This window comes from Archocentrus centrarchus, chromosome 17 (genome assembly GCF_007364275.1).
Source record: "Archocentrus centrarchus isolate MPI-CPG fArcCen1 chromosome 17, fArcCen1, whole genome shotgun sequence".
Lineage (NCBI taxonomy): Eukaryota > Metazoa > Chordata > Actinopteri > Cichliformes > Cichlidae > Archocentrus > Archocentrus centrarchus.
Window position 1 is genome coordinate 24,779,362 of NC_044362.1, and position 24,778 is coordinate 24,804,139.

The 24,778-nt window shown below is 38.6% G+C and overlaps 1 protein-coding gene across 3 annotated transcripts in view; it reads left to right on the forward strand.

Annotated features, from left to right (window-relative positions):
- The window catches only part of LOC115795678 (guanine nucleotide exchange factor VAV3-like), a 50,124-nt gene that overhangs the window by 18,138 nt on the left and 7,208 nt on the right, over positions 1-24,778 (forward strand). For all 3 annotated transcript variants that reach the window (XM_030751687.1, XM_030751688.1, XM_030751689.1), the window contains exons 11-25: positions 255-323; positions 886-972; positions 2,187-2,272; positions 2,705-2,837; positions 5,589-5,698; positions 7,528-7,629; positions 8,151-8,242; positions 9,887-9,909; positions 10,989-11,013; positions 12,343-12,473; positions 16,286-16,351; positions 16,580-16,614; positions 16,727-16,843; positions 22,092-22,179; positions 22,700-22,829. In XM_030751687.1, the coding sequence (XP_030607547.1) occupies positions 255-323; positions 886-972; positions 2,187-2,272; positions 2,705-2,837; positions 5,589-5,698; positions 7,528-7,629; positions 8,151-8,242; positions 9,887-9,909; positions 10,989-11,013; positions 12,343-12,473; positions 16,286-16,351; positions 16,580-16,614; positions 16,727-16,843; positions 22,092-22,179; positions 22,700-22,829 (1,294 nt within the window). The remainder of the gene's footprint in view (positions 1-254; positions 324-885; positions 973-2,186; positions 2,273-2,704; positions 2,838-5,588; positions 5,699-7,527; positions 7,630-8,150; positions 8,243-9,886; positions 9,910-10,988; positions 11,014-12,342; positions 12,474-16,285; positions 16,352-16,579; positions 16,615-16,726; positions 16,844-22,091; positions 22,180-22,699; positions 22,830-24,778) is intronic.

Genomic DNA, 24,778 nt, shown 5'->3' on the forward strand with positions numbered 1-24,778 from the left:
CTCTTTCTTCATTTAGCTTTAATTTTAGACTATTATTATCTAATTACCTGATGTTATCCCATTTTAACAGCTGTCCTCTGAATATGAAGGGACTTGTTTGCTAGTATAGGACGGATCTTGTGTTTCATACAATTTAAAGTGATCGTTACTCTAAAATCAGTCCAACAACTAGTGATGCTGAATGTGACTGCCTGCAGTGGTAGTTGTGTTAGTGGATGTAGTCTGCCACTTATTTTCTTTTCCTGTCTTAACAGGAGCTAGTCAAACACACTCATGATGCTGCTGACAAGAGCAACTTGAAGATTGCTCTTGATGCCATGAAAGTAAGTGCAGTGCTTATGGTAAATGGAGGGTAATCACTGTGATTTTCGACTGTTAGCAAAGGCAGGCTGATTCAGCAGATTATTTCAGACAGCCTGTGCCATTCAGCTATCAACTTTTATTTAACTTTTATTCGCACACACGCGCACACACACACACACACAGAATCATGAATCTTTCATGCCTCACTGGTTCAAATAGTGATGAAATGGCACTGAGAAAACCAGAATAGTAGAGTAACACTTTATTTACCAGTATTTACATGACATGATTGCTCTTCTAACTCAAGAAACAAAACAATAGAAAAGAGAAACTACAACACAAACACACATTTGTCCATTTAAAGAAACAGTACGGGGAATATTCATGCACACTTTCCCTCTCATCTAAGTCGGCATCAGAACAAATACACATATTTTGAATGGATGATTTTCCCCAAATCTAGCACAAAATACATCATATTATCTTTTCAAACAAATTTTTTTACACATTTCAAATCCTTCAGACTGAACTTACAAAATATAATATGTGTGTTTTTCTCTCTGTGTGGGTCTGTATTGTCAGGACCTGGCTCAGTACGTCAACGAGGTGAAGAGAGATAATGAGACTCTTAGGGAGATCGACCAGTACCAGAGGTCTATCGAAAACCTGGTAAACGAAATATCTTTTTCAACAACAAGCAGCTGTTAGGATGGGCTTTGTAAGAGTGCAAAATATCAGGGGAACATGTTGTTTCCTTTTAGTAGATATTCAACTTTTGCAAGCAATAAACAAGCCCAGCCCAAACATGCATATTTGTACAAGATGCCACTGTAGTATGTACTTAATGGGTAATAACAGAGGTAAAATATATACTTTATGTGTATCTGAGGGCTTAAGAAAACCTCTGTAACACCATATCAGATTCAGAGAAAGATAATACCATTTAGAGCTGCAGTGATGACAGAAAATGTATTGGATAATAACTGACTAAATATTTCAGTCATTTTTTAAGATACAAATTGTGAAGAATCTTTTTTTTTCAGATTTTTCAACTATAATAAAAAACAGAATAATTTAAAACTGCAAATCAGATAATAAAAGATATTTTCTAACATTTTACATAAGAATGATTTAAAAATTATAATGAATATAATTATTTAACTGCATCTACTTAAATGTGTTTTTTTAATATTGTTCATCATTATTGCTGACATTAAAATGTAAGTTACTTATGTTTATGCTTCTGTAGGTTTCAAAAGAAAAAAAAACCCCAATGATTTTACATATAAGGTGAAAATTATAGAATGCACATCATGCATAAGGCAATAGATTTGAGATGAGGGGACTAAAGAGAAAAGTCAGTTTACAGAACGTTGTAAAAGCCAGCAGCAGAGCCAAGAGAGCTTCTCAGATTACAAAGGCCTTCTTCTTGTCTTGATTGCACATTGAATGAACTTTAATGAATGAATCAGTTGGCAAGAATCAACTGATGCTAATCAGTTGACAAAAACTTACGTGATGTCTTTCTGGGAATAGCTCTGTATTCATTTGCTCATTTATTTTACAGAACAATTTTTCAGTGTACTGCATTTACAATACCTCTAGAAGTAGCTATTAGGTATGGTTAAAACCCTTTGTTTTCTCAAAATCTCATATTTTATCTTTCTGTTCTTTTCAACGCTTGAAATTCAACTTTCATTGGGATTCCAGTTGGTAGATCCCAGTTCTGCTTCAAAATGTTGACATGAGCAGATATGATGCACATCTGTTTTTCAAGCCTTGAGGCAGATGAGACACTGACATTGTAAGAGATGCTTGATCCCCAAAGGATATCTCTAGTATGAGAGTAGACATTTTTAACCTCCCTTCTATTTTGCTTGCAGAATACGCCACTAATCACCTATGGCCGGCCAAAGGGAGATGGAGTGGTGCGCATAGTCTCCAGTGTTGACAAGAAGAAACAGGACAGGTTGTTGTACCTCCAAGTTCATTGTCTGGGAAGGAAACTTAGGATTGCAGACAGGAAGAACACATGCCTGTTGAAATTCATTTTAATGCACTGTAGGGCAAAATATGGAATATGGTTTCATTTGAGTTTTGTAAAGAAATAAAAAACAAGAAACAAAGAATGAGCACAATAGATTTTATTGGCAGTGCTGTATACAAGTTGCGGGCTGCAAACACTTTCAGGCTTTTTAGATGAATCGTGTAAGAAAAAGTCTGACTAAAACTGAGGCAACTGATAAATTTGCCTCAACAGTTAAGCTCAATGCTGCTCTAAGCTTTCTTAACTTGAAAGACAAGAAAATAATAATTACTAAAAAATATTTAATAGCAACTGTGCATGACATATATACTCATATTAACAATAAAGCAATATAACACTCTTCTTATTTCACAGGCACATCTTTTTATTTGATGTAGCAGTCATTGTTTGCAAGCGAAGAGGAGACAACTATGAGATGAAAGACATACTCGACCTCAACTACTTCAAGATCACAAACAACCCCACGTCTGACAGAGAGGGTAAAAAGGTCAGACACAATATACTATATTACTATGTTTGTACCTCATCTTTTATTGCAAAATGGATCCTTATCTGTCTAGAAATTACACTACAGCAATGTTATTATTCAGTTTGGCTGTAGAGTTTGTTTTCTTTGGCAAACACTGACGTAGAAGCCCGTAAGGTGCATACAGTTTACACACTATGCTATCTTTCACCTTGTGGGAACATTTGCAGGCTGTATTGTAGTGGAGTGGACTTGTTGATGTCTTGTTGATGTATGCCTACAGATGGTGTCTTCTCACTCTGCTGCTGATTGCTAATGTGAAAGTGACAGCTTGCCAGAATGAAATGACTGTTTTTTTTTTCCTCAAAGAGACTCTATTATCATCCTCATTTACTCTATTGTCTATTTTCTGTGTGACAGTGATTGGTATATTTAAGATAGGATTATACAGTATTTCTGAATTTAAAATCTTGTCTTGAACATGCAGTGACATAAACAGTGTAATTATTCTTAACATGGTTGGATGCGTCTTTACCCTTCATTTTTATCCTCAGTTCAACATAAAACTCCACCAGTCACACATGACCTTTATTCAGTGCTGCACAAACTGACACAGGCACATGCGTAAGGATTCATTTGTTGCAAGACTTGCACCCGCAAACACATATTTAGGCAAAGAGATACCTACCCCAATGAACACACAGGATGGGGATATTAATATCAGGCGATGAATGTGTGCAGTCCTCCAAGGCCACTTAAAGCTACAGCTAATTTTTTGCTAGATTTCAGCAGAGTTTGGAGTTTGAATTTGGTGCCATTGACCACACACACAGTCATCAATGATTTAACACTCAGCAGAGCCCTAAAACTCTCAGGACTTTTCAGAGCTGGCCAGTCGCAGACAGGTAAAACCTAACCACTTTTCCTGTTATTAGATATGACACGGCCAGCTAAAGCAGATTAGGCAAAAAAAAAAAAAAAAAAGTTGAGAGGTTTGGGGAATGATTAAAACGGTCCCAAATGGACCCATGGGCAAGGCACTTAACCTGAAAGTGCTTCAGTGGAGCTATTTGGTGGATAGTGGTTGAAAAACATCTCTTTTGAGGATAGCTGCTTAATTTATTATTCTTCTGAAGAGCACAAGCAAATAGCAGTCAGTTTAAAATCTGGAAGACATGGTCCAGATCTAGTAGAACTGGCTGGTTTTTGGCTTAGAAGTAATGTTCTGAATTTTAGGATTTCCCAAAGCTTTCTGGCTTCTCTGAGGCTGATTGGCAGACTCTGTGTCAATGTTAACACAGCTTAAATCTGTGGAATTCTGGTTAAAATCTTATTGCTGCTGCTGTCTTGATGTGCTGATCTGTGAAGCTGGTGGCAACCATCTTGGCACAAAGACACTTGATTTAAAATCAGTGAATATTGGCTTTATATTAGGAGAGTGGTGTCTGCATTTCTTTTTGCCTTCTTCTTTTTCTTCTCCCTCCCTCTCCTTCTTCTTCTTCATCTCCTTCTTCTCTTCTGTCACACCAATAATCTGCATCTGCACACAGACATCTACATGTCCCCTCTCATTGCAAGACTGTCTGTCTTGTTTGAACTAAAAGAAATGTATGATTGACATAACCCACAACTTAAGAGCTGGCTCGAGTTGATGCTTTTTAATATTTCGAGATTACCATAAATCAGTAAGCCCTTAGTTGTCTTAGTTAGATACAAGGCACAATAGGTGCTGATGAATAAAAGCCATGAAGGGGGGGATTTAAACATGGCCTGTGCCTGATGGAATAAAAAAGGAAGAATTTGGCATTTTGATAAATGGGTTTATTTATTTTAGACTGCAGCATGGCTACCACTCTTAATATCTGTATGGTAGATATGACGCTAATGCATGTCGCTGATTGGCTTATCACATACACTGAAAGCAAGGGGAAGCAGTTAGCCTGGATTTGTCTGTAGCACCTCTGGGTGGCACGGTGATGCAGTGGTTAGCACTGTGGCCTCACATCAAGATGATTCCTGGTTCAAAGCTAGTCAGCATGTTTTATTTGTTTAAGCTGATTAAATCAGTTTAGGCTGAGTGAAGCTAAGGTGACTGTCCTTTGGCTTGAGCTTCAGATTTAAAGATGTCAAAGTAGTCCTATCTTCTCATCAAAATCCCATAAACATTTTCCCCAAACGAACACTATTCCATTATTATTAAATGTGTCATAGGAGCTTAATGGTATTTTCCACCTGACAAATGACCATGTGGGTGTCTGCATTCTTAATACAAATAGCAACCTGCAAACTGGAATACAAACGAATGGATAAAACAACAGCATCAGCATGCAGCTACACAAAGTTTTCTTGGTGTTTTTTTTTTTTTTATTTTCCCTAAATGTATTTATTCAGCTATTTTAACAGCCAGCGGCTCAGTAGTCATTCTCTGGTATCTCAGGCAATGCATCTACCCCAATTACAGAGCATGATGCGCTGTTTACAGTTAAACGTATAAATACATTACAACAACCTGTCATGGTATTGTGGATTTGTGACACAGATGAAAAGTTTGTTGTTGCTGTGAAGAAACATTTTCACAAACTGAGCTGCTGTCCCCCCCGCCTTGAAAAGTGTTGATTCTGTGAGATAATTATTGCTGTATAAATTTAGCTATAGTTTCCCCACACATAAATGTTCCTGCACCAGAAATGCATCAGGGAAAAAAACAAACAAACAAACGAACAAAAAAAAACCCAGTGAATTTGATTACTTTCTTCTTCCTGTACCCCACAGTGGTGCTACGGGTTCTATGTGACACACCAGCAGGGGCACACGGGCTTTGAACTCTTTTTTAAGACCAGAGAGCTGAAGAAGAAGTGGCTGGATCAGTTTGAAATGGCCATGTAAGTATACAGAGGCATGAACACCACAGTGGTGACAGTTTGGTAGCCACATGGGGGACAAGTAATCACGCTGGTCTTGTGTGTGGGTGTGTGTGCATGTGTGTGTTTGGTGTTTATTTGTCTTTGTTTGCATGTGCGTTATTCCAAGGCCAAGAGAGGTGTTGACTCTTTCATGTGCACTGTTTGATCAGGTCTTAGCTGTTACCAAGCACACACTGCTGACAAACGCATGATAACACACTCACACAGACATATATACACCTGCACGTTAACATAAACTGTTCCAGAGAGCTGCAGAACTACAAAGAAGTCATTCTGCCTCGATAGTTTTTCAAATCAGTGCTTTATGGAGATATAGCTTTCATATTATTTTGTAACAGTGGGAGGTTTTTGCAGGCAGGTATCCCATCCACATCCTATTTTATGTTGATTTGGAAGAATACTGTGTTGTTTTGACATCGCACTCTGACTGAACAAATGCTTTTGTGTTTGGGATGTAGATATATGAAAACAATATCCCTGACTGTCTGCTGTGGCCTTTCTAAACACGCTTTCACTTCTCATAGTGTTCTGAAATATTCTTTATATGTTTACTGTACCGGCAATGCAAATTGAGGGGATGTACAGTACACAATGTGCAGTTTTAGTGCTTCTCTGTCCTCCCTTGAACTGAAAGTTTATATAGTAACGTAGGAATTTCTACACTTCCGTTACTATTAAGCCCTTGACACCCAAATCAAAATGTGTAATTTCCAGAATTAAAAAAAAAAAAGTTCTGTATCCATTTTCACCCCAGGTTTAAAACTGTTTTGCCAAGGAGGCAGGACATGTTTCTGAAAACAGCTATGTGTGCCTCCGTGCATTGGGTAATGACACCAGAAGAGGCCAATTCAAAAACTGAAAATTGTACCTACCTAATAGGATGTGGGCTTTTGATGAAGGACTCACTTATGGGAGCACTCAGTCTAAGTGGCTTCGGGATGCTGTGTTTACTACAAAAATGTTTTTGTGTTTTTGTTCATGTTCCAGAAAGGCTGACTATTTCTACTATGCATGTTTCCAAGTCTCACACTGGAATGCATGCAGATCAAAATTAGATTTGTCTGGGCTGATTCAAGTCCTCTTCATTTATTTGTATACGTGCACGGGGGGTAAAATTGGTTTTATTTCAATCAGCCAAAGAAATCAACTGAAAATTGTTTTCCCCCAAACAAAGTTGTTTAATTTAACTGATGAAATTATTAAGAATGAACTGTAAACTGAAAGAAATTTGCTCCCGCTACTGAGACACCCAATCAGAAAACTTAATCATTACATGTTTTTAGCCATATGAATAGCATGGCTCTAGGGATTACTCCACTTAAGACCGAAGACGTATCTCAGTAACTATGAGATGGCTGGAGACATCGATGCTCCCCAGGAGATGAATCAAACTGGTTTTGATCGCTTGACTTTTTATCTAGTGGCACTATTTGTGACATTTGTGCTTTTGGGTGAAGATTGAAAAAACTATTGGTTAGATCAGTTTTCAGTTTAAATTATATGCTCACGTTCCTGTGAAGATGAATTGCAAAAATCTTTTCTCTAAAGGCCCCATCAGTTCAAAATTTCTGTTCACTTAATCACATTCACATGAGCCCCAGCTGTACTTTGTGTTTAGAACTAATTAGCAAATGTTAGCAGCCAGCATTTTAAACATTTAAGGTCGTTAACGTGCTGGCTTCCTTAAACAAAGTCTGCCCAAGATCCCTGACCTGCACCAATGTGACAGTAATGTAGTCACAGCTATCCAGCTAACCCAAATTTTGCTCATTTTTCTTTTGTCTTAGATCAAATATCCGTCCAGAGATGGCCACCCACAACTCCCACCTTTTCAAGATGCACACATTTGAAAGGATCACTTCCTGCAACTTCTGTCAGCTCTTGCTTAGGTAAGATTTATTGTGAACATCTTTTTTTTTTTTTGGGTGATTATGTATACCTGATGAAGTCCCAATAGTCTTGTCTGAGACAGGGTTGACATGAACTGGAACTGCATGAATAGCTCAAGGATGGCAAGTCATCATGCATTATTGTGCTGACAGCTCTCTTAAGAAAACTTTCAAATCTTTTTCCCATTGAAGACATGAAGGAACACAGCGACCCTTTGCATATTTCCTTTCTGGGAAAAGGAAGATTATTTTAAAATTTCAAATCTAAATGAAAATAGTTTATTGGGCATCAATTCAAATTCAGTCATTAATTATTAGTTTTTTTTATGTTATCAGTGGATTAAAGTGATTCTGTGTTCGACAGAAATCATCAGGTTTATGCGTTTATAAAGTTGAATGACACGTCCTGTACTATTCCTCTTATCTTGAGGGTGTTCCAGGAGTCAGAACAAATTCTAAATGTCAGGTTATTTCTTATAAGGGCGCTGTTGTACATGAAATATATTCTGTGTTGTCTCCAGGGGCATCTTTAACCAGGGTTATCGCTGTCTAAAATGTGGCCTAGGGGCTCATAAGGAGTGTCTGGGTCGACTGGGAGTCTGTGGGAGAACAGGTGAGACAAAGATCTCTCGAACCAGTTGTTTCACTCAAGCCCAAATTTTGGGTGACCTTTCCTTGAAGCACCACCACCATGCCTTGATTTCCATTAAAAACACACAAAATATCAAAATCTAAAAGGCAGATTGCCATGAAATTTACTGAGCACATTTGTGCTCCTTAGAGGAAGTACGTTTTACATTTTGGTCACTTGTTGAGCTTTTTTCTGTTAAACACACTTGTACCAGATTAGCAACCTTTTACATATTTTCTGCTTTGAAATTTGTTGTGAATATATATGGTTCTAAACAGAATATACAGTTGTGTGAAAAAGAAAGTTAACAGAGGACTCTGTGCAGTCCTGTGAAAATCCAAGGACACCTGTACTATTTCTATAGAAATTAAGAGGGTAATTAGCAGTCAGTTAATGGTAATCAACTGAACTTATTAAATGATCATCAAGTGTATAAAATACAAGCAGACGTTTTGGCAGTTTACAGATCTGGAGCATTCAGGTGTGTGTGTGCTACAGTCTTTTCAGGCATGGCTGTGCCATCAGTTTCACCCAAAAATCAGACCCCCCACCCCCCCCCACCCCCAAAAAAAATAAAAATCCTGAGAGCTACATCTCAGACTGTACGCGCCTCTGTCAGGTTAGGCTTGCAAAGTTACATCTGAACAAATCGTGGAATCTGGAAAAATTCCCCTTTGGACAGGGAAGACCAAAGTGGAGATTTTTGGTCATACCAGCTGCCAAGCATGGTGGTGGAGGGGTGATGATTTGGGCTTGCACTCACGGGATCTGGACACCTTGTAGTCATTGATCCGATCACGAACACTGCATACTAAAGTACTCTAGAGTCAAATGTGAGGCCTGTCTGATTGCTAAAGCTTGGCCAAAATTGCAACAGGACAATGACCCAAGAACACTAAGAAATTTATAACAGAAAGGCTGAATGAACCCCGAATGAAAAACCCGAATGAACTGCTGTTGCAGGACCTTAAGAGAGCTGTGCCTCTTAAATGCCTGCAAACTGCACTGAACTGAAGAGATGTTGTAATGTAGAGTGGTCTAAAATTCCTTCACACTGGTGTGAGAGACTGATAAAGTCAGTTACTTCAAGTAATTTGGTTGTCCTTAGTTTTTCACAGGACTGCATAAACTCCTGTAAAAACTTGCTTTTTCATGACTGTATCTTTATATGTAGTAACCCCTCGACTTTTCCTGACTTGCCACCCTCAGGGTTCAAGGTCAAGTTCAAGTTAAGATACTTTTATTTCCCTCCAAAAGAAAATCTAAATTCTGTATTAGTAGCAAGTATCACATTATATACGATATTTGTTTTGATTTTTTTTTTATTGTTTTCAATTTAGTAATAAATTCTTTACTACGTTTAGTTGAATTTTACTCCTGTGTCTAGCTTTAGGCCTATGTCACCATTCTGGCGCTGTAGTTTGGGTACTTTATTCTCCTTGAATGCACAGACAGCTAAAGCTACCTGAGGCCTTTGACAAGCCTCAACAGAAGTGCTGTGGTCTTTATGCATTCAGAGGTGTGATGAGGGCCAACAGAGGTTGACAGTTGAGGTTGCATGTCAGAAAGCCACCACACACTCATATTGCATTCCTCTCACTGTATCTGTTTCTCACCTGACTGCAGAGCCTGTCAAGTCGAGACCTAAGGTAAGACCTGGTCTGATTCTCTTCTGTGACTTAGACACTTAAGCTAACATAATTAGGGAGACAGATGAACTCTAGCGCATGTTCACACAAAGCACAAAAGCACTCTCATCTATGGACAGAGACAAGTGAGGAAGGATTTTGTGTCCACATAAACCACTGATACTCCACTGACTTGGTTTCATTAGTGAACAGTTTCTACTTGTTAAGTTGTAAAGTGAAAAAAGATGCCGATTTACAAATATCAATTCCATTTTGAAAACTTCACTTTAAATGGTATTTTTATTGTTCCTCATCTTGCTGCAACATTACACTGATTTGAAGACAGCTCTCTTTAATTGAAAGACTTGTATGGAGTGTGGCGCCTACAGTTTTAATGAAATACAAGAGCACTAGCATGTAACAGCTGTCCAATCACAGCAGCTGGTGCATCTCGCTGGTTTAGACTTTATTGACTATTTAGATGGTGCAGTCTTTATGTGTCAATGCTGAAGCAAAACAACAGTTAAGTAGTATAGAAGTCCATAGTTAATTCTCTGGCACACGACACATATCAGCCAACTGTTTATGCAGAAAATCATCAAAATATCCTTTAGAATCCCTAAATGACCAAATTAAATTCTTCCACTTCAACTGAAGTTGCAGAAAAATGAAATTTCCTTCGCAGACATTATCTTTTCTTCAATCTGTGACATGTAGCCTCCAATAATTTCTTTTAACCATCTATTGTATACAGAACAAGGATAAAACAATACAATATTTATGAATTTTACACTATTTATTCAGGTATTATACTTTTCACCCTGAAAAGATGTTCAGAAATAATACCCTAACAGTGTAATCTTGAGTTTTCTCTTTAACGTTTCAAATGGTTAAACCAAACACTGTAACAGTAGAACACTCAGAGAAGGACGTATTAAGAGTATGACTCACTATGCAGGTCAGGCTGATCCTACACAGGGAGTAAGAAACCTCTGCCTTTATATTTATCAATCTTTTCCTTCCTCCACATTTCTTTCTCCCTTTCTTGATTTCATGCTGTTTTCTCTGCCATGCTGCTTACTTTCTCTTTCCATTCACAGGACAACACAACACCACCAGACCCAGGTCAGTATGGCTTGACCAGTTTTGTGAACTCGCTAAGGGCTTTATGTGGTACCTCTTAAGCTTTTTTTCCAACTCACTTCTGTAGAAAAACAAAAACGCAGACAGGATGAAAAGGAGATGGTTAGTCACAGGCCAGAGAGAGTCTTGGAGCAGATAAAGGGTGGTTTAAAGCTAACCCCTCAATCCTGGGATACGTTTTTGATCACAACTCAGAAAGGCACCTTAGAAATACACAAATCTCTTTTGCTCGCATGCAGTGTTTAAAGGGAGGTAATGAACAGAGACAGTTTCCTCTTGACAAATATATTTGAGTATGAATAACCAATGAATAATACAATGCAGAAGGAATCCTTAACCAGAGCACAAAAACCTCTCTTTCTTGCTGCATGCCGTTATGCTTAAACCCTAGATGGCACTGAGATGAATTGGAGTGGGTGGAATCATTATGAGAGCCACGGCAGGAGAAATGTCGGCAGAAAAGCACTTCCAGCAGTCTATATGCCTCAGCCTCAACTGCTGAGTTGTGCCTTTGTGATAAATCAATTTCCATAAGGGGCTTTATGAGAAAGACATCTGTGCTTATTGTTCTTATTAAAAACATGAATGTGAGCTATCCCATTCATCTGAGGTCACAGTCAGCTAATAGTTTCCTCGGGCTGGTTTGCAAGGGAGTTGTGGCTGGAAGGGAGATGTGTCTGAGAGGGCTGGATGTGTGAGTCAGGAGAGAGTAAGTGGCTGTGTCTTTTACGTTGGCAGGGGTATTTAGTCTTAGCCTTAGCCCCTGTGCTCGTGGCTGTATTTGTCTGCCATGCTGTGGAAAGATTGGTACTGAGCTGTTCAGGAATCTACGAAATGAATTTCCTGCAATGGCAAATTGTTGCTTTTGAGAATAGTGACACTACGGTGGTTCGTACTGTTATAAAAATTGACAGAATGAACTGTCATCAATTGTACATTTATGTACCTGTTAGAGATCAGTTGTGCTTAAACCTTCAGGGTAATGACAGCATGGGAATTTATTTTGTAAGTAGGGGTAAAAGTGGATAATATGACAGAATGGCTGGTCCACTTGAACTACAAAAAAGTCAAAAAAGAAAATATTTTCTCAAATTTTTCACTGTGTAGCCTGGATCTGGCATTGTTGAGCACTCTATCAACCAATAGTGCATTTTTCATGAAGTGTCTCTGTTGTTATCTGTTTTTATCCCTTAACCAGAGCTAATGATCAGGCTACACAAAATATTAGCTTTCTATGGTCCTCCCAAAAAATCTCACACATAAATGTTTAGAATTTTGAGTGTTAATATGCTTGTATTTCCTGTCTGCTAGGTTTACCCAGGATGGTTGTGATCAGAGACTACAGTGGCAACCCCTGTCCCCAGTGCGGGCCCCCACTAAGTATTCACGTGGGGGATATCATTGAACTGATGTTTGCCGACTTGCACAGCTCCTGGTGGCAGGTGCGTGTCACTCAGCTCAACCTTGTTCTGTCTCAACATCTGTGACTCTGTTACAAAGTAACATGTTACAGCTGGCTAGGTTTGGCGCGGTGCACGCAATGTCTTTGCACTGTCATGAGTTTGGATCTGTTCCATGTTCCTTTAAGGCCGAAAGACCTGACAAGCTTCCAAAAAGGTAGATTAATGTGGTGACTTTGTCCATTATTTGTTGGAAATCACTAAAAGCATTGTTCATCACATTGTGTGTCCTATCGGGTGAGCCACAAATAAGGCAGTATGATGAGGTCAGCTCCAGTTACAAATATTAGTTGAAGATTTGTATGAGCTCCACTGGACCGCAGTTACATTACAAACATGGTATCTGCCTGTTCTTTCATTCTTTAGATTGAATTAGGGCCTACATCAGATGATCTAACCAATTAGTGGCTCCACTTGATTAATTGACTGCCACACCGAAACAATAAAACGACATACAGCTCAGCCTCTGGAGGACGTTCTAATGGTGGTGTACAACCTCGGGGACCGGCACATTAGCAACCATCTCACTAGGTCAGCCAGTGGTTGAGAGCATTTGACCTTTTCTATTTTTGAAGGGATGGTGATTTATCTGGGGTCTTCTGGCAACCTCCTTAGCAGTTTCTCACTCTGCTTTATGGTGGTGTTAAAGCCTCATCCTCCTCCTCTGGTACAGGTCCAATCGTACTGCAGTCTTTGCCAGCAGCACAGCTGGAAGTAGGCAGTTAGCCTGATTTCCTGTGCTTCATGTTTCTCTCTGTTGTGACAGAGCACATAGTGGAGGGTAAGGACATGAATGCCATGAGACTTCATGTAAGTTGATAGAGCAGCGACCAGAATGTCGTGCCACAAACCTGATGGCACAGCATTGTTTGCTACCATGGTAACTATGCATGCTGGAAGGGGATAATCAGAGGAATTATGTGATAAAACGCATTTGTGTATTCCTGAGCTGTGCATAATGATAATGTAAATAGCTTAACTAAAAGCTATCCTGTTGACTTTATAATCACCAGTGGAGCAGTAGAGCAGTATTTGATAAATGGGTTCCCATATTGTTTGTATCATTTTTTCCCAGTGGTGCAAATATGAAGTTGGTTTGCACACATGAACTAACTAATAGAAACTTTCTCAGGTGCCATATGAAAGCAGAGAGACGTGTCTACACAAGCAGTTACCAGGCTTACCTCAGTACCTATAATTAATCACCTTCATTTTAATGCCACTGCACTGCTGACAGACATATTATGTTTTCAGGTGGTCTGAATGCAATATGTCAGGATTTCTTTTTAAAGACATTTTTTGTTTAATTTGGCAGAAACATTAATTTGGGCTTATGAACTAATGAACTGATTATCATTTTATTGTCAAAGGTCAAAATCACTTTGAACTCACAAAGCTATTTTTGGGAATAACTCAAGAAATCATACACTAATTATGACAAAATTTCACACAATTACCCAGTGGGATAATCAGTTTTGCAAAAACACAGTTCTAGCCATTATTCTGTGCCATGAACCACCCCTTGTAACTGTGCTTGTTATATAGATCTTCAGTAAGTGTGGCCACTTCTGTAAAAGCAGAGGTTTTGTCAGTTTGCTGGTTTGGAGCATCCAGGTGTGGTTTTACACAATACCACAATCTTACCAGGGGTGGATGTTTTAGCAAATTGACCTCAAAGTCAGACCGGTCAATGCCCAGAAAAACTGTAAAACTCCAAGAGCTACATCTCAGACTCTACAAACCTCAGTTAGGATGATAAATGTTAAAGTTCAAAATAGTCCAATTAGAAAAGACTGAATGATTATGAATTGTTTGGGAACATTGCAGCACAGCTTAGATTTGCAAAGTTGCATCTGAGCAAATGACAAGTCTTCTGGAACAATGTCCAAATGGCCGTTATACACAGTGCCACATTTGGTGAAAACCAGACACAGCATATCTGCTGAAATACGTCATACCAACTGTCAAGCACGATGGTGGAGGAGTGATGATTTGGGCTTGTTTTGCAACCACAGAACCTGGGCACCTGACCGTCACTGAGCTGACCATGAATTTCTCTATATACCAAAGTATTCTTTAGTCAGATGTGAGGCCATCTGTCCCACAGCTAAAGCGTGGTCTAAATCATGTCATGCAAAAGGACAATGATCTCAATCGCAGCAGAAAATCTGCAAAAGAGTGGCTAAAAAAGAAAAGAGTTGTAATGACTGGATCTTAAGAGTGCTGCGCATAAACAAATGCTCATAAACCTCAATGAACTGAACCACCGTTGTAAAGAAGAATGGGCCAATATTCCTCCACAACAATGTGACACACTGACAAAGTCATACAGAAAATGATTACTTCAAGTTACTGTTGCTAAAGGTGGTTCTACAAGGTGTTGAATCATTGCATGTACTTAGTTTTCCACATGACTTCATAGAGTCTTGTGAAAACTTTTACATCTGGGCCAATCTGGTTGACTGGCTTTCTGTATGCAACAAGATGCAGTTAATTTGATGCTTTTTTCCCCCCACAGAAATTCTTCTAAAACATGGACATTTCTAAAATGGAATGTTTTGATATTCATTTCAACACTTTTATAAAGCCTTGCACGGTGGTTATTATCATGTAAATAATAACAGGCTTCATTTTCAATAAGTTTGTGAGGTCTTATGGTCACACACAATACAGGTTGGAAAGAAACACTGAATCTTAACAAAGCCATGTTTGCTTACAATGAAAACTCCACAGGGTACCTTTAATCTGCAATGTCCCCAGTGGCGCCAGAGGATGGAATTACAGAACATTGAGAATTCATATCCCCTGTTACCCAGAAGGCAATTATCCCCCATCCCACTGGCAGAACAATACAATCAATCACTGTAATTTCATTTGATCCTTTGGCTCCTGCCTGTTTATGCCAACAGAGTAATAAGTTTAATCTTTATCATACGCTTATCGAAAGCATAACAAATAGAGAAGGGCTCTCAAAAAAAAAACCTTTGATGAAATGTTATTACACAGAATGAATCATAGAGATGGGTAAAGATTTGCTTTCCAATCTAGTTACTGCCAGGGCTTGCACGGTCCCAAAAAGCATTTTATACTCTAATAAGCAGGACTGAGTAGGAAAGCATAAACAGGGCAGGAAGGTGAATGAAGAGTTCCACATGCCTTCACCATTCATTGTCTTCTCAGATTGACTAAATGGACTTCAAATTGACCTCTAACTCAGAATTGGAAACTCAGATTATCTTCAGCCTAATGTTGATACATATTCTTATTACTGTCTGCAAGACAATGTACATAATAGAGAAACGAGGTTATACAATAAACTATCCAAGTAGAGACAAGTCTATATATAAAAAATAAGTAATTTGTTTTACCAAATTGGTTTATTTAACTGGAGAAGAAAAGTCTGTCTACTCTATGTTTGCTGGAGGAATTAATGATTTCACATAAAGCCTGTTGCTTCAGGCGGGTTAGCTAAAATGCAATTGTGAGTCTTTAGTGCCAGCCCGAGAGCTCACGCTGTTTGGATATTCAAAGACCAGAATAAGATCCATTATTTAGTGTTAAACGAGGCTCTTGTTTTGATGCAGTACAAATCTAACTGCCGGCAGAGTTTGAACCATAATTAACTTGGGCTACAAATTAGATGCAGTGCTTGTTGTGTGCTAATTGCTGAGGATTTATTGAGGCAAGAGTGGGAGGGGAAGAGAAAAGGAAGAGAAGGAGAGAGAGAGAGAGAGAGAGAAGTGCAGTTGCTCCCAGACAAATATAATGCGATTAACAAGCGGTTGCCTTTGCAGGGCAAAATTCTGGCTACAAGCAAGATTGGCTTCTTTCCAAGTGATGCTGTGAGGCCTTGCCCATGTGTAAGTCTGCATATTTATTGTAATCAATAAGACAAATTTAGTATCATTACAATGCATTCAGTGTATTGATGTTTTGTCAAAAGAATGCAGTGCTGTTTATTGCAGTTTTTTCACTATAGAAGATGGATTTTTGCTATTAGATGTGCCTTGAATATCACATAAATGACCTCCACCCTCTGAATTGATTCAATAAAAACACAAAATAACCACAATTTCTTTCTATGTTAGGTTCCTAAACCTGTTGATTACTCTGCCCAGCTCTGGTAAGTGGTACAAACAAATGTCTGAAGATGACATTCTTAGTCACTCTTACTCCACTTATATATTGGTTATCATCAATCAGTGTAAGTACAGTAGCTTTTCATGGATGTTGAGGTTTGCAGGGCCTATGGAAAGAGGCCAAGCTGAGGTGGCCCTCCTGGATCAGGGAAACAGCACCTATCTGGTTCGACACAGGAGTAAAGAGTGCACTGAATATGCCATCAGTATAAAGTAAGTGACAACGATGGTTTGCTTTCCATTTATTTCTCCAACATTTCTCAGTCTAGCTTTTACCAGTAAAATAGTGAAATAAACACAACACATGCAGTCAGCAGCAGTCTTGTGGGAAAAAACAAAAACAAAAAACACCTTCTTGCGAGAGACGAGTGGTGGGAATAATTCAAGCAAACAAAATGCCCACATGCAAATAACTCAGAAAACAAACAATTCATCAAATGTTGAAGTGGATGGGCTGCAGCAGAAGGAGATCATGCTGTGTTCCACTCATGTCACTGCAAAACAAGAAGTTGTTGTGACTATATAATCAACAACATCTTGTAACTGAAGATTGACCAAAAAAAAAAGTCTGGTGTAAAGAGTCACACAGTTGATACCAAATTGCAAATTCTGGGAAAAGGAATATAGTTTCAAAGGTCTAAAATTAAAGAAAAAAAAAAATATTTTTTTGTTTTGTTTCTAGTGGTGTCCACATTTTGAAGTGTCATCCTTCACCCAAATTTACTAACAGGCTTCTAAATGTTGACAAAATTGCGAGTAGAAAACATACTATTCCCAGCCCTGCTAGAATGTAAATGAATCACTGCTGACTGCTGAGGTAGCTAATGTCCTAAGAGACCGTCTTATCAAAGAAAGATTTCCACTATTCCTGACACAAACATCCAGCAAATTAAAAATTCATTTTCACAGTGAAAAAAAAAACCCCTTCGCGCAGCAAAAAGCGCAGCTGTTTGCTCTACAAACATGAAAAAAATAGAATTGAATTCATTAAACTCTGTTGTCGCTTTATTGGTTAAAATCTGAAGAGTTTCCTGCTGATTGATTGATTCTCTCTCTCTCCCTGGAATGGATCCAGGGATGCATCTTGTGGTTTTACACAGTGAAAGCAGTGACTTTAATTCATATGTGGGCTAAATCAGTTAGGTCTATTTTACACACCAGTTTTTATTCACGTTTGCGCTAAACTGTGCATGTGAGCATTGTTGTGGTTATATGCCACAACTGTTCAGTAGGGGAAACGATTAATTAAATATAGCCCTCGAAAAATAATGTCCATTTACACCTTACTGGTCTCCTACTTATGACTTTAATTAGCTGTGAAAAAAGTCTTTGCCCTTTCCTGATTTCTTATTTTTTTGCATATTTGTCACACTTGTATGTTTCAGATCATCAAACAAGTTTTAATATTAGACAAAGATAACCTGAGCAAATACAACCCACAGTTTTTAAATGATGATTTAGAAACCTACCAGGCCCTGTGTGAAAACCTAATAAATAATTGTGCCACTCTTGGCAGCAAGAGCTTTTATTTTATGATGACTGGTGATGAGTCTTTCACATTGCTGTGGAGGAATTATGGCCCATTTTTCTTTGCAAAATTGTTTTCATTCAGCAACATTAGAGAGGTTTTGAGCATGAAGAGTCTGTTTAAGGCCAGGCCAAAGCATCTCAATCAGATTTAAGTCTGGACTATAACTGGACCACTCCAAAGCCTTCATTTCTTCATTACTCAGAGGTGGACGTCCTGGTCTTGGATCATTGTCCTACTGCATAATCCAAGTGCACTTGAGCTTCAGGGCACAAACTGACAGCCATTCTCCTTCAGGACTTTATGGTAGAGAGCAGAATTCATGGTTCAGCCAGTTATAGTGCATCATCCAGATCCTGAAGCAGCAAAGCAGCCCCGGACCATCACACTACCACCACCATGTTTAACTGTTGGCATGATGTTCCTTTTATGAAATGCTGTGTCAGTTTTATGTCAGATGTAACGGGACTCAAACATTAGATGAATGACTTTTTCCACACAGGGCCGGGTAGGTTTGGGTAGCTTTTACCTCGTAATAAATGAAATCATCATTTAAATACTGCATTTTTTTATTTGTTCAGATTATCTTTGTCTAATATTAAAATTTGATGATTTGAAATGTGTAATTGTAACAAATATGTAAAAAAAATAAGAAATCAGGAAGTAGGCAAATGTTTTTTTTTTTTGTAGCACTGTAGCATTGTACATATTATTCAAGAAGTAGCCCCTATTAGTGACAGTTGATAATCCAGAGTTATCACTTTTCCTTGAAAGAGATTTCTAAATTTTCACTTCCTTAAGCATAAAATTCTCAAAACTTTTAGAGTGAGATTTCAATGAAAACCATTTTTAGGTGAAGTGTCCCTTGTCTGGTATTTGTACATCATGCTGAAACTTTGTAGGAGTTAATTTTTGTTATTGTATGACAGTTATTCAACTGAATGTAGGTTGGGAAAGTGGGGGAATTGGATAGTCTATTTCACCATCTGTCTCAGACATATATTCAAGGAAAACTTGATAGTGTTGCATCACACTATTTGATGCTCTTTGGCTATCAGTCTGTGTATTTCAAAAGATGGCTAGAAACACACTTGAGTTGTAGATAAAACATACATCCCTTAAGGCCTCAACAAATGACTGCTTTATCTACAAGCTGAGTGCCCTCATATTTCTGTTTTCAAATACAGCCCTGTCCATTTAACTCGTGAATATGTTTCAGGGTACATCAAAGCTTGTTCACTCTGTTAAAAAAGAAAGGACTATCGAGTCCTTCTGACCTGCCATGATGGCTCCAAGAGATTATAACGAGTGAGGGTGCGCTCTGAAATAGTGTTTGGCTATTAAGACTGTTCAGACTGTGACACACCATTCCAGCCCATTTGGTTTGGTGGACTCATATGGTTCCTCATTCAAAGCTTTGATGTACAGGGCCAGTTTCTGAACACTCCAATCCTAATTGCCTGTCTCAATGCTTAAGATCATTATCGGGATGGCCATTTGAGATAATGGAGCTTTACACAGAGAGCTGCTGCTAATCAACTGGAACTGTCTGGTGTCAAACACTACAAGTGGTCAGTTTGTGTGTGTGTGCTCAATGGTGTTTGCATGTGTGTACCACCTTGGGAGACTTCACCAAAAGGGCTCATCTGTTTCTATATTCAAGATTCAAAGATTCTTTATTGTCATTATGCAGTCACATAATGAAATTATGTATGGTAATTCTCAGCTTAAAACCAAACACAGTACTTTAAAATGCAGACAGACACAGAATAAACATTAAAAAGTAGCATGTTACACATGATGTAAAATGCGGCTGTCCAGTGCATGTCTCGATCTTTTAATGCCTGGGGTATGCATGTGTGTCTATATGGTGGGGGTGATAGCGTTCACAGGTCTGGGGAAGAAGCTGTCCCTTAGTTTGTTGGTTATACAGACTGTTTGCCAGAGGGGCAAACAGTCTGTTACCTGGGTGGGTGGGATCTGCAACAATGCAGCATATATGATGTCTAAATTATTTTTTTTCTGCAAGGAAAATGGGAAATAGGTTCATTAAAACATCTGTAAACATACATGGAAATCCAGGTGTATCCAGGTATGCTTTTTTTTTTTTTTTTGCATTGGCAGACTGTTTGGGATCACTGTCATGCTGGAAAATGAAGATGTTGCCAATCAGACACTTTCCAGATGTTATTGCATGGTGGTACTTTTCTACATTCATAATTCCATCAAGCCGCCACCAAGCAGCCCCAAACCCTGACAGAGCCTGTTTTACAGATGACTGGAGACATTCACTGTCATACCTCTGTCCTGCACTCTTCAGTACATACTGTCTGAATGAAAATGTTCAAATTTGGATTCATCACTCATGCCACTTATTTTCAGTCCAGATCTTGTGTAATTTGATATACCTTAGCCTTTTTTTTCTGCCTGTTTCCCTTCCTTAAGAATGACTTCTTGACAGCCACCCTTTCACTGAGACCATTTCTGAGGAGGCTTGTGCCAGATGCAACATTCAGGTTCTGTGATAGGTCCTTGCTGGATTTTTTTCATATTTCTTAAGGACATGACTTTCCATCACAAATAGGTAGATATGTAGGTAGGTAGAAACTGTTGATCTCCTAGATGAACAGTATTGGAAAGCATCGATAGTTTTTAGGCCTGCCACTTCTTATTTTATCCATGGTGGCAGCAAAGAGTGGTTAAGTCCACAGAGAGAACCATCGGATGCTCCTTACCACAGATCAGGGGCATCTACACCACCAGATGCGGAGAAATAGCTACCTCCATCCCCCTCTCTGCTGTCACTTAAAAATTCCATGCTGCTATTCTGTTATCCTGTTACCGCCATTTCAAATTGTTGCTGCTATAGTAGAATGATGCTATTCTTATTTTATTTATTTCAATTCAATTCAATTTTATTTATTATTTTAATTCTATGTTTGACCTACCGCATACACAGACACCTGAGAAACTATGTTTTGTTCACATTATGTCTCATAGTCTGAGTGATAATAAAGCTGAGTCTGAGTCTGACTCTGAGTCTCATCCAGTTCATAGATCAGGGTTATGCAGCTTAGCAAACAAAAAAACAAACCCCAAAACAAGGACAAGGACTGGATTGAAAATGAATGAAAAAGCTAATGTCCCAAGAAAAACTTAAAGACCTTCAGAACGCCTGGAGAACTATTGCTCAAGACTTTTTACTTTTTAAATTTTTACAAGAACGTTTGGCTCCTTGGAAGCAAAATATAAAGAAATGAGGGGTGGCTCAAGACTTGTGCACAGTACTGTATGATGACTTAGTTACTTAATTTTTAGCACAACATGGCTCAGTTGCAACTTCTATATTATACAGTTGGTTTTCACTAACTTTTAGTTTGGCAAACACACTAAAAGTAATTCATGCAATCACCAGCAGTAATTAGGTAACTCTAGTGCCGAATGCACACTCCTTAGTGAAAACAAGGCTTAATGTGTTGTGGTGGTGTCAAAAGCTGCAGTAATATAGAACAGACACTCTTGTTATTCTACCTATTTGTGACTGGCTGATTAGATACTGGTGTAGCGTATAATTTATGAGTAAAATAATTACTATTGTCTAACCCTGAGCACAGTTCTGACACTGCTGTGTCAGCTAATGTATTTAAAGCTGGGGTAGACAACATATTTTTGGCAGTGTTGAATACAGCCAGTCTCTGGCTTATTTTTTTTTTCACCTTTTCTACATTGTTTGTGAATTATATTAATAAAAGGATCAATCTAATTCTAACATAATTTTGAGTATACAGTGCTTTGGCAAGAGATAAAAATGGGCTCAGCATAGTAACCAGCTCTCAGCCCAGACAGGCTTAGTGACAGTTCATCATAGAGACTGGACTGATGTGGAAGCATGTCTAGTTGATTAACAGCCCATGTCTTATTCATCCTCCACAGGTTCAACGATAAAGTGAAGCACATTAAGATTCTGACCAAGGATGGAGGCTTTTACATTGCTGAGAGTCGGGTGTTCAGGACTGTGCTGGTAATGCCTTTATCTTTGTATGGATTTTTCCAACCTACAATATGCTGTAGCATTAATAAGCATAATCATTTGACTTTCCACTATTTTTGCAGACCTCGCTTGAGAAAAATGCAATTTCCATATGAGTAAAAAATGTAATTTTTAAAATGAAAATGATAAAACTACCATTGGTTTGTTTTGACATATTTGTACCCACTCAGAAAGCCACAAGGACATGTTTTAAACCTGTGGGATTGTATTTCAGCAGCTGATATTCAGATGTATTCAGTACTTGCACTTGACATTGGTGTAAAAAAAATAGAGTGTGGTTAGTTGTCCTGCCCCATGGACACATTCTTTGTAATATTCTCTGAACTCACTCTGCTTTTATTGTCAAAAATTAATGAGAATTTTTTTTTTTAAACTAACTTTTTAACATGACTTTGCATTCATTTCTATAGATGTGTGCACAATACAATCTGTATTTTAATGGCTTACCAGTGCTTAGGGTATGATTTGGGTTCTTGTTTGGTTCACACAGGACTTAGTGGAATACTACCAACAGCACTCTCTAAAGGAGGGTTTCAGCAGTCTTGACACCACTCTACAGCACCCCTACAGGGAACAGCCCAATGGAAACATGCCCAGGGCCATTCCCAAGGTCGGGAGTGGTAAGTCTGCTTCACAAACATCCAGGTTCTTTTCCTGATGCTATCTGTCTGATGGGTTAAAATATTCCAAGTTCAGATCAGAGCTTTATCCAGTTGTCGCTGAAAGACATTCTTAGCTTTTGTTTTGACCTGTTTAGAGGACCAGAGGGTCAGGCTTTTGCTACAATAGACCAAGCCAGATAAAGCAAGGGGAGTAGTATTTTTTTTCCCTGGGAAGTGTAGACCTGTCTATATGATGGATACAGTCGGTGGTCTATATTTCCCATGTCATCTCACAGGCACAATAAAACACGCTAAATCCCTAAGCCATTTGCTGGAATCGGTATCACACCTACTACACAGTAGAACAGCAGAAAAATGCCCCAACCTACATACAAAAGTATGCTGACAAAGCTGTTGTTTCATTATTAGACACTAAAGTGTCTAATAACTGTCTTGTTACCCAAGGCAGTCATATCTTTCACATTTGAGACATGTTAGAAACACTTAGCTCAGCAAAATGAGCTAATGCAATTCCCCGTGGAACAGCACAGGATAGATAGCAGCAGGGTTCTCTTCAAGCGTCTTCTTTATTTGCTTGGCCAGTCTTCTTCTGTCATTTAAGACAAATAAAACGTTCACATAAATTAGCTTTATGACATGGGATCAGCAGTTTACAGTAGTTAGACTTTGTCTGGGTAATGTTTGCTGTTTTTTTCATTTGCAAATGCAATCGTATTTGACAATATACAGTACCAGTCAAAAGTTTGGACACACTCACCCATTCACATGAATGTATATGTATACTGAGGATGTATATGAATGTATATGAGACTGAGGAACAGCTTTTATGCCAGGGCTATCATTGAACTGAACTCTGTGTGGTTTGGACAGTGATGTGGGGTGGTAGTGCTGACTGTGTGCGTGCGTTGGTGTGTGTATTGGGGCTAGATTCGTCTTAATTTACTATTGTGCACTGTATTTTAGTAATCATTTTTATCACTCATATTTTTATTATTTTATTATTTATTGTCTGAGGCACCTAGAAAGGAATGCATTTTAAATTTCGTTGTGCAACTTCTGTGTACAATGACAATAAAGATTCTGATTCTGATTCTGATTCTGATTCTGATATGTAGTATGTGTAAGATTTCAAGATTTGAGTATATTTTCTGCTTCTACAAGTTTGCTAGCGTCTGCTCGGGATCCAGTGGCATAAATCTTGTCATCAGACAGTGAGTGCGAGGGTCCGTGTGGACGTCTGCGTGCCTGCCTGTTTTTTGTGACCATGCGGACTAGTCTGTGGAGAATTTACATTTCAGTGCACTAACTACACATGTGCCCTAGGTGGTGGACTTCAAAGAGGTATAAAAGCAATGACTACTCCAGCTGTCTTTGCCTGTGTCTGAAATGGAGCATAATCTGGGCTTTAAATGAAGAATATACAAAAATAACTTAAATGATTGGTTCTTTGTTATTTGTGTTTGCGGTTCGACTCAAATGAAGAATGAAGCACGGACTGAGCATTAGATAAAGTGTGGAGTGCATGAAATAGACAGACATTTGGGAGAAGCCTGGAGATGGAAAGTAGGAGCAGCAGAAGGTGAGAGGAGGCGAGACGGAGAATGCAGTGCAAAAGATGATACGTTGTATTAACATGCATCCGGATATGTAATCTGGATAATGATGATGATTTACACTCGCTATTAATAGCTGTTCTTGTTATGTTGATTTTGCCCTCATTGTGAATGAATCACAGTTTAAAAAAAAAAGGCAGGCATAGATGATTAACTTGCAAACAAGGAAAAAATCCATAGATTCCATTTATGCCCAGCTGAGATCCGATAAAGCAGACCACCTCCACATGCAATCTAGTTATAGTCTAATTGTTATGTATTCTGTGTGCATTTGCGCGTCAAGTTAATGTGTGTATATTCTCATCCATACATCTTACTGCATGTTAATAGGTG